The following is a 16868-nucleotide window of genomic DNA, read 5'->3' on the forward strand; positions in this document are numbered from 1 at the left end:
AACTTTAATTTACGGTATATTCATACTTCAGAAGTTATTATGCATATATGTTTGTTGCTTTCAAGCTGACTTTCCTATGAAATGACTCTTCCTGAAGAATTATATACTATGATATTAGTTGGGTATTTGAAATAAATGTCCTCAATAAGAAAAATATAATTTAAATACTAAAATATTAATTTTGAATATTATAAATAAGATATAAATACCAATATACTACCATTAGTTTCTTTTAATATTAACCGCGCATCGCGCGGGTACTAATACTAGTTGAAACTAAAAAGAAAAAAAGTTATATAAGAGCGTATCGTGTAAAATGGCATCTTAAAAAAAAAGTTGTTACAAAAAATAAAATGGCGCTCCTTCTATTCCAATTAGAATAACGGGATTGAAAGTATAAGGATTAAGGTATCTCAACATTTTAATTCTGGTCAGGATAGCAAAAAAAAATATGAGATCATGGAATCCTTAGGAAAATTGAAGGGCTTGTAACCCTAAACCCCAATTCTGCAGTGGCTATCATTGATATATTAGTGGTATAGTGTTCCGCTATAGCAAACAAATTTGAGTACAGGAGAAAACCACAATAGCTTCAGTTATATCAGTAAAATTCCCTTCTCAGATGGGAGTATCTTACTGCTAATACCAGAATGTAACCATATACTAGTTTATAATATCCGAATGTATAATCCACGGAATAGTTAGTGATCAATAGGCAACAGCTGGATTCTAAAGACAATAATGAGATGATATATTATGCCTCTTCACTAGAAAAGTTTTCTGTATTCATCTGCCTCTTCAGCCATCTCCTCAATGCTCCTGTCTTTCCTTTCTTTGTCCAAATCAAGCGATTGCTTCATCTCCTTCTCCTTCACGTCCAGCTGCATGAATAATGCAAAAAGATTAGTACCGGCAATTTGTATTTTAAATCCACCCAACTAAGTAGTAGTAATCAGTAGCAGATATTTGAATCCTACAGCATCATAAATCTCATCATTCTTTTCAAAGTCACCACTTTTACGCGGGATGATGTGAACGTGAACATGAGGAACTGTCTGCCCCGCCTGGGGTCCATCCTGAGATATTAACAGAAGCAAAGAACTTAGGACCAGCTTCTCAACCAGTAAAATAAGCCAAAGGAAACAAATAATAATAAAACAAGAACATAAGTGAAAGTATACATAACTCCATCACAAAGAAAATCTGGCTATCCTTTTTACATTGTACAATGATGCCAAGAATACTTTATAAATATCAAATTCTGCATTCAGCTGCCTTTTTCAAAAATCCGAGCATATCAGGTTTTACAATAATATCATCAATGATAACAACTAAAACTATAACAACTCTGCCTTCTTACTTGGATTGCAAATGTAAGAGAGGATGCCTTGTGGTAGGACTCAAGTTGCTTGCCCACTTTTTGTGCTGTAAGCCACAAGTCGCTAGTTTCATCAGCAGTAAGATCAGCAAAGCGCTTTACTTCGCGTCTTGGGCAGACAAGCACATGTACATCTCGTTAAGTAGACCAAATATGATGCTTCAGATTTTGAATGCCACACCATAATCCATAATACACCAAGGAAAAGAAAAACAAAAGAATACAAGCAGACTTTCAAGAAACTAATAGATGTAGAGTGCGACATGCCCAAAGGCCAATAAAGCACAAAATTGAACCTATTAATTGGTGGGAGAAAACTTTTGTTGCAGTTATCACAAAAGATTGGAACAAGAATCATCCCCAACAGACATAACATCTTTGTTAACTGTATATTAATATATATTTGAAGAATTATAAACCTCATAATGACTGTCAATGAAAAGTTTATTAACTGCATTGCAGGATGAGTTTGTGAGAGGAATCATTCAGACCACAGCCAATAACACTATCTTGTCTGGTTACAAGCTTTCATGGTCCAGTCATGGGAATCAACTCTTCTGTATTACATAAATTAATAATTGCCAGATGCCACTTGTCCTTAAAAACTAACAAAGTTCAAATTTATTATTATTTCTCCAGACTTTTGCATATCATAGCTAACTTTTATTGGATGTTTTTTCTGCATCTGTGAGTATGTGATCTATAAGCTAGCACAACTAAAAGAGAAGATGGGTAAAGACCCAAACCAAGTTAAGTGTATTAAGATTATTGCCAACAAATTTGATGGATAGTTGCAAGATCAATGAGAGATGAAAATGATATTGCAATCAATTGCTCAACACAAATCAAACAACAACAACAACAACGAACCCAGTGTATTCCCATAAATGGGGCCGGGGGAGGGTCGGGGGAGGGTAGTGTGTACGCAGACCTTACCCCTACCTTATAAAGATAGAGAGGCAGACCTTACCCCTACCTCATAAAGATAGTGTGTTGCTCAACACAAATCATGAGAATAAAATCGCATATGTTCATATATCCATGACAGAAACCTTAGCTATATTGGTAGAATTAGATCTACGAAAGTAAAGATACTATGAATGTTATGAGGGTTAGCCTCCGCAAGAAGAATGTAAGTGCAGTGAGATCAGAAGGGACTATGGTATACAGGTGCAGACAATTCAAATATTTAGGCTCAGTCTTCCAGGAGGATGGCATGATAGATGAAAATGTAATGCATAAAATTAAAAATAAATAAATTGAAATGGAGGGGTGACAGGGTAGGGCTTAAAGATTGGAAGATACCCACTAAAGTGGAAGTCAAATACTATATAATGGTTGCGAAACTAGTAATGTTATACGTAGTGAATGTTGGTCCTTTAAACCTTAACATATCCACAAGACATGCAAATGCTAAGATGGATGGTAATATACAGGATATGGAAAGATTAGAAGGAAAACCACACACAGAGGATATACTAAAAGTAGCACTGAAAATAAAATAAGAGGTTACTTGACATGGTTTATCTTCACATGCAATGGTCCATATGTACCATGATATAATGATTGAAAGTGATAAAAGAGAACAAGGAAGACCTCAAATCATATCAAGGAAAGCTGTCTCAAAAGATCTAGATCTCTCGGACTCAATGCAGACTTACAAAGAACAAAACAAAAGAAGCAAAAAATGCTTAGTTGCGGTAACACTTAGATTTTTTATTTTTATTTTTTATAAGGTAAGGTAGCTTTATTGATATAATAGTACTGAGAAGCTACCAGCAGAAGTACAAAGGATGAAGAGCAGGCTCCCTGCTATGTTACATCTTTAGAGTATCCAAACTTGTTGTTACACTTACATTAGGATTGGTATTTGTCATGAGTCTTGTTATTATGATAGGAGACTTGAATTTTCATGCAAGGATTAGTGTAAGATTTAAAAATCTCTACAGAAATTTATTTTAAAAAGAGAGAACCAATAATTTTATAAAAAAAATTAAACTTTTTATTTGCCTTAAAAGTTAGATTACTTGGTATTAAAAAACGAATCAAATAGAACAGAATAGACACTGAGGATTTGACTGAGCCTAGTTGGTCGATTAATTGAGTGATTGCAAGTAGCATTGCATTACCATTTAAAAGAGTACTGGACTTTCTAAACTGATCCTCTGAGATATACTCTATTTGAAGATATACAGCAAAGTCCCAAATACATGTACTTCTGGAGTTAAAACCACATTTAAGCACAGAGGGATCATACAAAAAGTAAATTGAGGACATAAAGCACCATATTTCAGCTTCCTCTGTATCATCACAAGTAAGCAACTATATTCACATTAGAAAATATATAATGAATCTCCAACAACCATTCGATGGAAAAGGATATGACCTGCACGGCAAAAGAAGAGTGATCACTAGATGGTACTCATGTGACATCGGAAAAGGATGACATAAAACTAAACCAATACTAAAGTGATTTTCTTTTACGATACAAGAGAAATATGAATAATGATCACAAAATACAAGGGACTATAAGAAGGATATACAAATAACAGTAGTATGCACCCGAAACTGATACTTAAGGAAGTAGCACAAAAGGGAAGCACTACATTGAAGGTGTTTGTTTATAAATTTTGTTGGAGAAGAATCTTGTATGAAGAATGCAGAATGAGGATAGAGTTTCCATAGATTCCACATTTTAAGAAGTTTGGTTCTGGCAAATTACCAGATGAACACAGTAGAAGTGCTGCAAGCCAGACCTTAGTCTAGAGTAGCAGATAAGTATAGGATCAAGCACTTATATATGACAGTGTTCATTTACCTAGTATAATGTTGGTTATTTTGCTTTAAGCAACAAAAGGTTGCCCAGCAGTTAGTTTGGTGCTTGAACTATGAAGCATTGCATGTGTCTAGGATGAATAAGCAAAACGAAACCCTATAAAAATGCAGTTTTCTGCAATCGCTTAACTAAGTATGCATATTTTCTCTCCTGTCTTTTTACTGTCAAAGCTTGCTCTACTATTTTCCAACCATCCAAATGAATGGTGTTAGTTGTTATGTGTGTTGAATACAGCTCCTGGATGCATCACTCCTTCTATCAAGGGATAAAGTTGCAGTCAAAAATAACAGGTGCTTATTACTAATTAAAGAAAATTAGGGGGAAAAAAGATCCTAGGTTACAAAATAAAAAATACCAGAAATCTAATTTCAGTTCAGCACAAGTAAAGATCAGTGGAGAAAGAAAGTGAGAGAAGATGATCTTTACTAGCATATGCATTTTTAATAAGAATTACCAGGAAGAAGGGGACGGAGGTTGACCAAGGCATAGGACAAATCAGTGGAGTAGAAGACTTCTTTTTTGTCAATCTTGTATGGCCCAAACATGTAAGAATCAGCTTCCATCTGGGTTTAAATTTTTTTTAAAAAAATATATGATTACAGCAACTATACGTGCCTGGGGTAACAGCTAGTAAAATTGATGAGTGAGAGAAGAAAGGAAGGTGGGATTTGATATACCTTGGACTGGGAATGACTGATTGAAGAAAAGACTCGCGCTAAGTGGAAGAAATGATTAGTGGGTGTAGCCTTAACAGTGAAGGCGGACTGAAATTGAATGCCTGCAATGAAATTTGACAATGGAGTCAAGTTATGTGATGAAACAAAAGACACTAGCTTTAACATGTCTAGGTTTGTATTCTGGAATTTGGAGCGGGTAGCACACTAGCACCGTCCCCCGTGAATAATGGGTTATTTCTTTTCTTAGGGGTGGTATGATTCACAAGATGAAAAACAATAAAATGTGGAATTATTTAGAGGGTGTTTGGCTAAGCTTATAAGCTGGTCAGACTGGCTTATAAGCATTTTTTTGTTTATCTATGCGTTTGGTAAAGTTAAAAGTGTTTATAAATCAAACGCTTATAAGCTAAAAATAAGTCAAAAGCCATAAGCTGGTCACCCCCAACTTATGAATTTTTTTAGCTTATAAGCACTTTAAGTTTGACCAAGATTTTTACTATTTTATCCTTAAAATATTCCTTTTTTAGAACAAAACTCCTAGATCGATACTCACTAGCTCAAGTATTCAAGCTAACCTCCCTCCCCTCCCCACCTCCTCCGCACCTCCTCAAGTTTGCAATTCTTATTGACTGTTTAAGATAAGCAAATTCTCTATTCCTTTGCATACTTATATTTATGTGACTGTGTATTAATCTTTGAACTGTATGTAATAAATGAGGACATATCAGATTTTTGGTGTCATGCTTGTAGACAATTAAAATTTTATCAAATTTAAATCCATAAAAAAATTGGATTTTACCACAAATTAAATATATATTGGTCCAATTAAGTAACATGGACTAGTATAATTGGGTTTGTTATTTAAATCCAATTAAATTAATTTAAATAAAGGTCCAATATATTATTGGGCTAGCCCGTCAATTGGTCTTCTATCAAAATGGGTCAGCCCATAAGCCTCAAGCCCAATGATCCACTAGGGTTTTCTTGGAGATGACTCCACCCCACACCTATATAAAGGGGTCAAAGGAGAAGGCTAAGGGACAAGCAAGTAAGCAGAAGGAAAGGCTAAAGAAGCTCTGAAGAATAGCATCAAGGTCTCCATCCATATCTGCAATCATCGTCTGTGGTCAAATTCCAAAGGCGAACTCAAGTCATAGGCGGGCGGCTTCAAATCTTCCGTTCGTGATAACCCAACACCAAATCCTGGTTCGTGACGAGCGTCAAATTGTTCGTGACGTACTACAAATCTGAAATCCGTCAAGTTCAAGATCAAGCTTTCAAGCTCTTGAACCATCGCCCGTGAGGAGAAGAATCAGAGGACTACATCTCTTTAGATTTAGAGATATTTTAGAGATTGTAACCCCATCACTTGAAATTAAATATAATATTTGTCGCTACATTTCTTGTCTTGATTATTATTTTTCAAGAGCGAAATTTAGTTGTTACAAATTTTGGCACGCCCAGTGGGACCATCTCTACCTTTCATGTCTTTTCTTTGAAGTTCAAGAACACCAAGATGGCTACAATAAGAAACAACCCTAGATTTGACTCCAAAAGCGGATTGGAAGTTGCCATGGAGATTGTTCGGCAAATCAAAAGAAGCAAAGCCGAAATACTAGGACAACAAGTGCTTGAAGCGCCGTCCACAACTCAGGTTTTTCGTTCATCTTCTCCAAATGAAGTGAGATCATCTTCGTATCTGCTAGAAGAAGGGAACAACATCAATGAGGTGGTCGAACGAACTTTCGCGCGATTCAGCCTTTCAAAAGAATGCCATCGCCAGTCCCACAATCTCTTTATGCAGAAAGATGATGACGTCTTGAGCAATGAATTTTCTCCAATCTCTCCTCGTGTCACTCCACAATCTGCTCTCTATCTAAGTGATGATACATACCATTCTTCGTCCTCTGCACTGGTCATGCAAACGATGACGATTGAAGCTTCTACCGTAGAAGAACAACTTGCAAATATGATAAAAGCAGTTGAAGGCCTGACAAAGTACATGAAAGATCAAGATGATAAACTTTCCAAGTTGATGAATAAGGTAGAGAGTATGACAGAGGAAGAATCAAGCCAAGCACCTATGAAGCTTTTAGAAATTCAAGAGAAAGGAGAGTCCTCTACGAAGCTAACAACAATGACCAAAGAGCTCCAAGTCTCTTCTGATGGGCAGATTCATGTTGAGCAATTGAAGGACTTTATCATAGGGACCATCAAGGATAAAATTGAGCCTTTGCCTAAATCTTTCCTTACATACGCAAAGCCGTACACCCAAAGGATTGATAACTTGAAGATGCCAAGTGGATATCAACCCCCTACACTTCAACAATTTGACGGTAAAGGGAATCCCAAGCAACATGTTGCACACTTCGTCGAGACATGCAATGATGCTGGAACTTATGATGATCACCTTGTCAAACAGTTTGTTCGATCTCTCAAAGGAAATGCTTTCGATTGGTACACAAATCTTGAACCTAGTTCGATTGATAGTTGGGAGCAACTCGAGCAGAAATTCCTCAATCATTTCTATACCACAAGGCGCATTGTGAGTATGATTGAACTTACGAATGCCCGCCAATGGAAGGAGGAGCCAGTTATTGAATTCATCAATCGTTGGAGGAGTTTAAGCCTCAACTGTAAAGACCGTCTTAGCGAAACTTCTAGCATCGAAATGTGCATCCAAGGTATGCATTGGAGCCTTCACTACATCTTGCAAGGAATAAAGCCTAAAACTTTTGAAGAGTTGGCCACCAGTGCACATGATATGGAATTGGTATGGCTACAAGTGTAGACCAAAGGTTTCCTAGCTTTGAGCCTCATGATGAAATAGAAGCAAACGATTATGAGAATGGGGGCAAGTATTCATCCGAAGATGAAATTGAAGAGTCCATGCATGTTATAACGCTCCTTGACGTATGAGCCTAAACTGCAAGTCTCAACACTCCTCGACACACGAGCCTAAACTGCAAGTCATGAAGCTACTTAATGCACGAGCCTAAACTGCATGCTGCTACACTCCTCGACACACGAGCCTAAACTGCAAGTCATGAAGCTCCTTAATGCACGAGCCTAAACTGCATGCTGCTACACTCCTCGACGCACGAGCCTAAATTGCAAGTCATGAAGCTCCTTAATACACGAGCCTAAAATGCATGCTGCTACGCTCCTTGACGTATGAGCCTAAACTGCAAGTCTCAACGCTCCTTGACGTATGAGCCTAAACTGCAAGTCTCAACGCTCTTTGACTCATGAGCCTAAACTTCAAGTCACCACACTCATTGACGCATGAGTCTAAACTGCAAGTTGCAAAATACTCCTCGATGCATGAGCCTAAACTGCATGTCAAAATACTCCTCAGCGCACGAGCCTAAACTGCAAGTTATGGTGCTCCTTAATACACGAGCTTAAACTGTATGTCACGGAACTCCTCAAATTCAAGCCAATTCTCCAACTTGTAAAGCTCTTCAAAAGTAGAGGAAAGACTTCAAAGCGAAGTTCTTCAAACTCGATCTAAAGCTTCAACTTGCAAAGCTCTCTAAATTTGAGCAAAGTCTTCAAGTTGCAAAGATCTCAAAATTTGAGCAAAGTCTTCAAGTTGCAAAGCTCACCGAAATCGAGCAAAGACTTCAAGTTGCAAAGCTATTCAAATTAGAGAAAAGACTTCAAGTTGTGAAGCTCTTTAAATGGAGCAAAGTCTTCAAGATGTAAATCTCTTCAAATTCGAGCAAAGTCTTCAAGTTGCAAAGCTCTTCAAATTCGAGCAAAGTCTTCGAGATGCAAAGCTCTTCAAATTAAGCAAGTCTTCAAGATGTAAAGCTATTCAAATTTGAGCAAAGTCTTCAATTTGCTATACTCCTTCTCTACAGCAGTATAAACTCCATAAAAAAACCTTATACTTCCTCTGAACTACGTTATGACTTGATCCTCTTCACCGAGGTACGTAGGCAGCTTAGAGTTTTATTCTAAGTTCAGTCGCATGAGGTTTAAAAAAATAAAAAGTTTGGCGTCATCGGATCATTATATTAATTCTTCCAAGTGTAGAGGCACATATATATGAGGGAAAGGAGACGATTTGCTTTGAAGTATAAAAGATGTTTTATCGCTTTAATTGTACAAAAGTTGATACATCAAAAAAATATAGAGACGAAAGGAACTAGACATTTTTCTATGCAAAAGCCTAAATCATGAAGATGATCGTAAACTAGGCTTCGTTTCTGACGCGTCTTAAATGCTTTTCCAAGTCCGTATGACGTCTCCACATAAGGCCATTCTCAATGTATGTCTCTCGCGTTCAGTAGTTGTGATGATCTCTTATTCACATATCTTGTTGTTAGACCTCGGGCATGATAGTTTTCTTCTCTTGTGCAAGTGTTGGTTGAATGTCCCATATATGAGAAGTGGTCTCTCTTGAAAAAAATCTTCAATCACCGTGGGAGCCGCCGTTGATGAACTTCAAGACTATCAACCAATCAAGTACAACAGTTGGTGAAGGGGTGGCTCCGCATCTTGTATGACACCTCAGTCTGATATCTCGACCCTTTGAGCTTCTTTGCGAGTCTGCAAAAGAAAACGAAGAGATAAGATTTGTGAAGCATGATAGAAAAACTTACTACATCTAAGACTGTAGAGTAAATTTCAAAAAAAAAAAAAAACAACATTCATAGGACAACTCAAAGAGTATAAAGCTGGAAAGCGAGCTCAACGAACGACGAGATCAACTTTGGAAAACTACTGCGGTCCATCCAAAAGACGTTCTGCTCCAAATATTTTATATGTTGTAGATTTGGGTGTCTAATCTCCAACAACACAATCCGTTTGTGATTTGGAGGCTCCTGGCTCAAGATATGATTTTTGTTGTCGGAACCGCACGAATCTGAAAGTTACTGCAGCTAGATGGATTGTGAGAATTTTTTGTTTCCAGCTCGGAAGGAGTTCTACCGTGAAATTCATATGCGTTGCATCTCTATGAGTTTACTTTCTAACAGCACAAACGGATCACAATTTGGAGTCTCCTAGCTCAAGATACTATTTCTTTTGTCGGAGCTACACGAATCTGAAAGTTACTACAGCTAGATGGATTTTGAGAATTATCTGTTCCCAGCTCGAAAGGAGTTATATTGTGAAATTCATTTGTGTTGCAGATCTATAAGTTTTCTTTCTAACCGCGCAAACGGATTGCAATTTGGAGTCTCCTAGCTCGAGATATGAATTTTTCTATAGGAGTGCGCAAAGCTGGATTGCAAGTACAGCAGACGTCGGGAGCAACTCCAGAATATTAGTGCAGCCATTACGAGGGGAATTGTGCTATGAAATTTTCAGGTGTGATAGGTGTCAGAGCTTTCTTTCCAATGGCGCAAACGGATAGCGATTCGGACACTCCTAGCTCGAGATATCAATCTTTTAGCGAGACTATACAATGCTGTAAAGTTAAAACGCTGGATACGTTTATCAGCTTCAAAAAAACAATATTGCGGCTAATCCTCAAGAAATTTGGTGCTGAATCTTTTTATGTGTTCCAGCCCTTTGAGTTGTGATCTTTAGGAAGAAGCGACTTGTGATTTCATCGCCCCTGCATCGAGAAATAAACATTTTTGCAGAGACGCGCTAAGTGTTTGTTCGCCGAAGTTGGAAAGGCCTACTCCAGTTGTCTTCCTCGTCAACCTGCAATGATGCAATGTGGTACATGTTGGCTCCCCAATGATGAAGTATTGTCTCTCCAAGCCTCCAAGTGTAGGGATTTTGTCGCCAAGGTCGAAAGGACACTTCATATGTCTCTCTTTCCAAGCCGCAAAGAGACGAGAGGTTCGCTAGCAATGCATCTTCTTAGGGATGTCAAGATCGCCGAAACTCTCGCAAAATCTTGCAAAAGAAAGTATCTTGAAAGTCCTTGGTGCCAATTGCACGACGTTGCAGCAACACGACACTTCAACTACACTCATAAATGTCGATGAGGACGACATGATGAAACTTGTGATTTCGCATGATTGATTGGTGTCGACGGTGCAAAGCTCAGTTTAGCAGTAAGTATCAATGTTGATGACGAGATGCTTAATTTGACTTAAGGCTCGCTGCTATCTTCCTATAGAGTACTGTATACTTTGGTTCCTGCTGGTTGGGTTGGTTAACGACGATGGATGCATTCGGTGCACTAATTGAGACGTTATGCTTTCGGACCAATGCTTCATGGGCTAATGTTGATTTTGTTTTGTGGTTCTGCTGCTTCATGAATACTTCTCGACAGCCCAACGTTCTAAGAAAGGAAAGGAAGAAAAAGGTTGGCATGAGTAACAAAAAAGTTTGATTAAAACTAATCAGCATGGAAAGGGAAGTTAAAATTAGGGAGCCTCGCTAATCTCTGGCCTCGACCATGAGTTAGGTCGTTGAGTATCTGAAACTCGCAGTTCCACCAGCCACGCACAAGCAATAAAGACAACGGCACAAAGCTTTCACTCAGCAACAAGAATCGGTGTCAATGACACGACGCTTCAATACAGATGGTGATCATTGTGACGTGCACTTCTGTGCCGAATCTTGAAGGACGGAATACTTCACAGGTTGTTCTGTCAAAGCTTGAAAAAATAGGAAGCTCCGTGAACTTCTTCACCAAGTTACAAGAAGGGGTTATTCCATATAAAATCTCGAAGGATAGAACTCTCATGAACTTCTTCACCAAGTTGCAAGAAGGGGTTGTTCCGCGCCAAAGCTTGAAAGATGAGATGCTCCATGAACTTCTTCACCAAGTTGGAAGAAGGATTTATCTCACGCCAAAGATTGAAGGTGAGGGATGCTCCAGGGACTTTCTAGCCAAAGATTACAAACATAAGTTCTCCATATAATTTTGTCACCAAAGCGACAAGGATGAGGAGGCACCAACCTTTCTCTCGCCAAACCTGCAATAAAAAAAAAAGAAGTATGCTGCCCGAATAATCCTACCAATTTCGGCCTTTGATTCAAAGATTTACTGTGACTGGATCAAAGAAGGTGGAGAATCGAGCTTTATATATATTGTATCTCTCAGAGTCTTCTTTTCAATGGCACAAACGGCTAGTTATTTGGACGCTCCTATCTCGAGATATGACATTTTCACCGAGAGTGCACAAAGCTGTGAGATCAGCAGGCCAGATGCATTGATCAACTTCAAAAATTAATTTCATCCGATACAGAAGGTGTTTGGAGGTGAAATTTTGATATGTTTCATTCCTTTGAGTCTAGCATAAGTAGAATCAAGCGACTTACAATTTCGACATTCCTACAGCAAGATACTAATTGTTTGGTGAAGGCGCGCAAAGCTGAAGGAACCAGCTGGTCGAAACTCGTCTCCTAACTTCTGATAAATACCTGGGAAGATCTATGGACAGTCTGATATTGATTTTTACCTTTGTTCTAGTTCAAGAAGTCTAGTTTTCGGAACCGTAAACCGCTCATGATTTCGACGTTTCTACACCAAGATATGATTTTTTTTGGTGAAGGCGTGTAAAGCTGTAAAGTCGAGCGCGGCAACATCTGAAACGAAAATTCAAAAAAATTCATGAGAAGCTACAGAAAGAATTTCGCACCAAAATTTTGATATGTTGAAGTATTTGAAGTGTAGTTTCAAAAGGATCAAACAACTTGTATTTCTGATCATCCTACGACAAGATATGGTTGTTTCCCCATTGATACGCAAAGATGGCTATCCCGGACAGCTTCTGGAGCGAAAGAGGAAAGGTTTTGGAGCCCTCGGTGCCAACAACACGAAGCTTTTGGTCCTGTTTAATTGATCCGTGTCAACGACATGGAGCTTTAATTCAGCAGCAGGTAGTGGTGTCAATAGCACGAGGCTTTAACTCGTCACGGTAGATAAAGGTACTAGTGACTCGAAGTTTCAGATCTGCGTGACAGGTAACGGTGCCCAACGACACGAAGCTTCAAGCTATGGCCAAGTTTAATGTTAAAATAGTTGCACAAAGTTTGCCGATTCGAACTTCCTTTGCTGATGCCATCGGTTTCCTGAAAAAAACAAAGGAAACATGAATCAAAAGAAAATTTAAGAGGACACAATATTGCTTTCATCAAATATAGGAGATTGCTATGGTGGCAATAATCATAGAAGAAGGCTCTGAATTTATAGAAAGGGGAATTGAAATTTTTTTAGGAGAACTCTTGGCGCTCAAGTCACAGTATGCGTAAACAAGGAAAATACCACGTCCAAATTGGAGTTGGTCAAGTTTGAAACCTGAAAACAAAAATAAAAAGGAAAGAATTTTGGTCCATATATGTTCGTACAAGAAAGAAAGAAAAAGATTCTTACAATTAATAGGGAGTGCCATGTTTGGGAATCTCTCCTTTAATGATTTTAATGCATGACGTCGAAAGAAGCTGATTTAAGTTCTTGGTTATAAAGAAGCTAATATTTTTCAAGCTTTACATGACTTTGTGCTTTGGCAATATTGACTGATTTCCGGTTAATAAGTCCATAAGACTTTGGAAAACAAAAAAATCATTCCAAGGATAAGTAGACGCCCGTAAGTTGCACTTCCGAAAATGGAAAATTGCGATCAGACTCCAAATCAGAAAAGGAAAGTAAATAGTATGATGTGTTGAACTGTTCTTCTCACATATACTTCAAGTCTTGCCTTTCAATTTCGCAAACTTACATCTCGCCAAGCCTTGATGTATGGGGCATTTGTAGACAATTAAAATTTTATCAAATTTAAATCCATAAGAAATTTGGATTTTACCACAAATTAAATATATATTGGTCCAATTAAGTAACATGGACTAGTATAATTGGGTTTGTTATTTAAATCCAATTAAATTGATTTAAATAAAGGTCCAATATATTATTGGGCTAACCCGTCAATTGGTCTTCTATCAAAATGGGTCAGGCCATAAGCCTCAAGCCCAATGATCCACTAGGATTTTCTTGGAGATTACTCCACCCCACACCTATATAAAGGGGTCAAAGGAGAAGGCTAAGGGACAAGCAAGTAAGCAGAAGGAAAGGCTAAAGAAGCTCTGAAGAATAGCATCAAGGTCTCCATCCATATCTACAATCATCGTCTGTGGTCAAATTCCAAAGGCGAACTCAAGTCATAGGCGGGCGGCTTCAAATCTTCCGTTCGTGATAACCCAACACCAAATCCTGGTTCGTGACGAGCGTCAAATTGTTCGTGACGTACTGCAAATCTGAAATCCGTCAAGTTCAAGATCAAGCTTTCAAGCTCTTGAACCATCGTTTGCGAGGAAAAGAATTAGAGGACTACATCTCTTTAGATTTAGAGATATTTTAGAGATTGTAACCCCATCACTTGAAATTAAATATAATATTTATCGCTACATTTCTTGTCTTGATTATTATTTTTCAGGAGCGAATTTTAGTTGTTACAATGCTTTCTAAGTGTTGTGGTGATAAAGACAATGTTTGTTTCTCTTCAAATAATTTTTCCTATTTAGGTTTCTTTTTTACTGAGAAACTTTTGTCAATTTATTAATTATTATAACTTATGATTAAATACTTATTATAAAATAAATTATATTTATCATAAAAATTATCTTATCTAAGTGCAATTGTATTTAAAATAAAATAACAAATAGAATATTTTGTATTTGAATCGATCTAGAATCTAAAATTTTGAAGAAATTACACCCTTATAAGTGTAAACAGTTCTAAGGTTATTTAAGTCATTTTACCAAAAAAAGAGCTTATTAGCACTTTTTTATCAAATATTTCAGCAACTTATTATCAATTTCAGCACTTGTACCCAAACACATTGGCCAACCAAGTCAATCATATGACCTTGGTTATTAACAAGCAACAAGCCCAGCCAGTGTAACAGGTTCAAATATTTTGTGAAATATGTGGAGAGGGACACGCGAGCGACTTATGCCCAGTTAATCCAGAGTCTGTCTGTGTCACGCCCCGAACCATGGCCTGGGCGTAACACGGCACTCGGTGCCTGACTGCATGTGACCGAGCGAACCAACTGTATGGCTGGATCAACATGTGGTATAACTATGAGCTAGAGGTAAATGTAAAACATGATAATCTGCTAAAAAGTCCGACTGAAATATCATAGATGCGGAAAATACTGAAAGGTCTGCAAGTATAAACAAGTAGCCGACAGGGTAACACATGAAAGCCTACTAATATCTGACTGACTGGGTTATAGTCTACGAAGCCTCTAAGGAATACTGAAAATGCCAACTGTGTACCGGGACAAGGTCCCCGGTATACCTTATTAACCGAAATACTGTAATGACTAACACAAAAGAGAGATAAGGCCCCGAAAGACTGGCTCACCAACAGCTGATACGAGATGTCCTAACAAGCAGAATCGTCAACCTGAAAATCGTTACCTGCATCGCGAGATGCAGGCCCTGGGCAAAAGGGACATCAGTACATTTGAATTGCACTGGTATGTAAAATATCTTAACAAAAGAGCTGTAAATACTGAAACTGAAACTGTACTGCTAGCTGATAAACTGATAACTGAACAAGGAAGTAAGGATATGAATACTCCCTCTTCTGAATGATGAACAACCTGTTTATTTGATAAGCTACGGCCTCGGGCCCAATAAATATATATATGTGCACAAGCTACGGCCTCAGGCCCAAGTATACGTATACATAACTACGGCCTCAGGCCCAAAAATTCATAAAGCATAAACTACGGCCTCAGGCCAAAATATACGTATACATAACTACGGCCTCAGGCCCAAAAATGCATAAAGCATAAACTACGGCCTCAGGCCCAAATACAGGTGTTCAACATTCAGGAATTTAGAATCAGGAACTGAGAATCATACTGTAATAAATGATACTGAAATAATGAGCCATACCAGGTGATATGATACTGTAATAGTGAATAGGATTAGACTGAGATGAATATTCATAATAAGTTGATCTGTCATAACTGAGACTCATAGAATATCTAATGATTATGAAACTATGCCATCTAGAGAATAGAAGTTCTACTACTATTCAGGGGACTAGGTCATAGTTACTTTCTGAGGAAACTGGTAAGGGTCATAATGAATATGACGTAGGGAGAATCATAGACATTCCCAAACGTAAAGAGTTAGCCTTACATACCTTAACTTCCGGCTCTTGAGCGTAATACAACGTTTGTCAACCCTTTCAACTTTAATCTATAGCAATACAAGTCAAACGGATTCCATATTAGCTATAATGCTCCTGTTTTGGTCACTTAAGTATTTTATCAAACACTTGGTGAAAATAAAGCTTCATAGTCCTTATTAATGGTGTCTCTACACCCAACAACCCATTTCCTTGCCCCTAGATAAATTCTAAAGTCTCAAATGGTTGTAATCGATATTATTCTTTATCACCCATAAGCTAGATAACACCCTTAACCAATAATCAACACTCAACACCCCAAATCTATAATCGTTCATGCTTTTCTATCAAACTCATCAACTCATATCTCATGAACTAGGGTTTATAATCATTAAACCAATGCTAGAATCAATTAGAGGGTGAAGACATTACCTTTTCGAAGTTCAAACCCTTGAATTTCGAGTTCTAGGCTTCCTTCTCTCAACAATGATGACCCAACCGATTATCTAATGATATGGAGGGTTTACCCATGTTAATAAGATGTTGGGAAATTGAAATTAACTTAGAATCGCCATTAGAACTTACCTTGGGTGGTGGAAGGACCCTTATGGAGTTAGGTTTTTGAGAGTTCCCCTTTCTAGAGCAAGTTTTTATGTTTTAGGGCTGTGGGGGACGAAATATAGCTTTAAAACGACCCCCCACTAGCGCACCCGCGCTACTGGAGGCTTGCCCGCGCTACTGACCACACTAAATGGCAGAAACAGTGCCTCAAAATTAGCGCGGCCGCGCTAATGGGCGCACTACCGGGCGCGCATGCGCGTACTGTTCCGTAAAATGCACATAACTATTTGCACAGATTTTCGTTGGGGCTCCATAATGTATCGTTGGAAATCTATTTCAAGGGCCTACAACTTTCAT

The 16868-nt window shown here is 38.0% G+C and overlaps 1 protein-coding gene across 1 annotated transcript; it reads right to left on the reverse strand.

Annotated features, from left to right (window-relative positions):
• Positions 473-5139, reverse strand: LOC109229451 (bifunctional bis(5'-adenosyl)-triphosphatase/adenylylsulfatase FHIT). The gene is made up of 5 exons (XM_019394889.1): positions 4892-5139; positions 4667-4777; positions 1361-1507; positions 978-1076; positions 473-881 (listed from the first exon to the last, which is right to left on the reverse strand). The coding sequence occupies exons 1-5, from the start codon at positions 5054-5056 to the stop codon at positions 768-770; spliced, it is 636 nt and encodes a 211-aa protein (XP_019250434.1). The 5' UTR covers positions 5057-5139; the 3' UTR covers positions 473-767.

Source organism: Nicotiana attenuata, chromosome 7 (genome assembly GCF_001879085.1).
Source record: "Nicotiana attenuata strain UT chromosome 7, NIATTr2, whole genome shotgun sequence".
NCBI lineage: Eukaryota > Viridiplantae > Streptophyta > Magnoliopsida > Solanales > Solanaceae > Nicotiana > Nicotiana attenuata.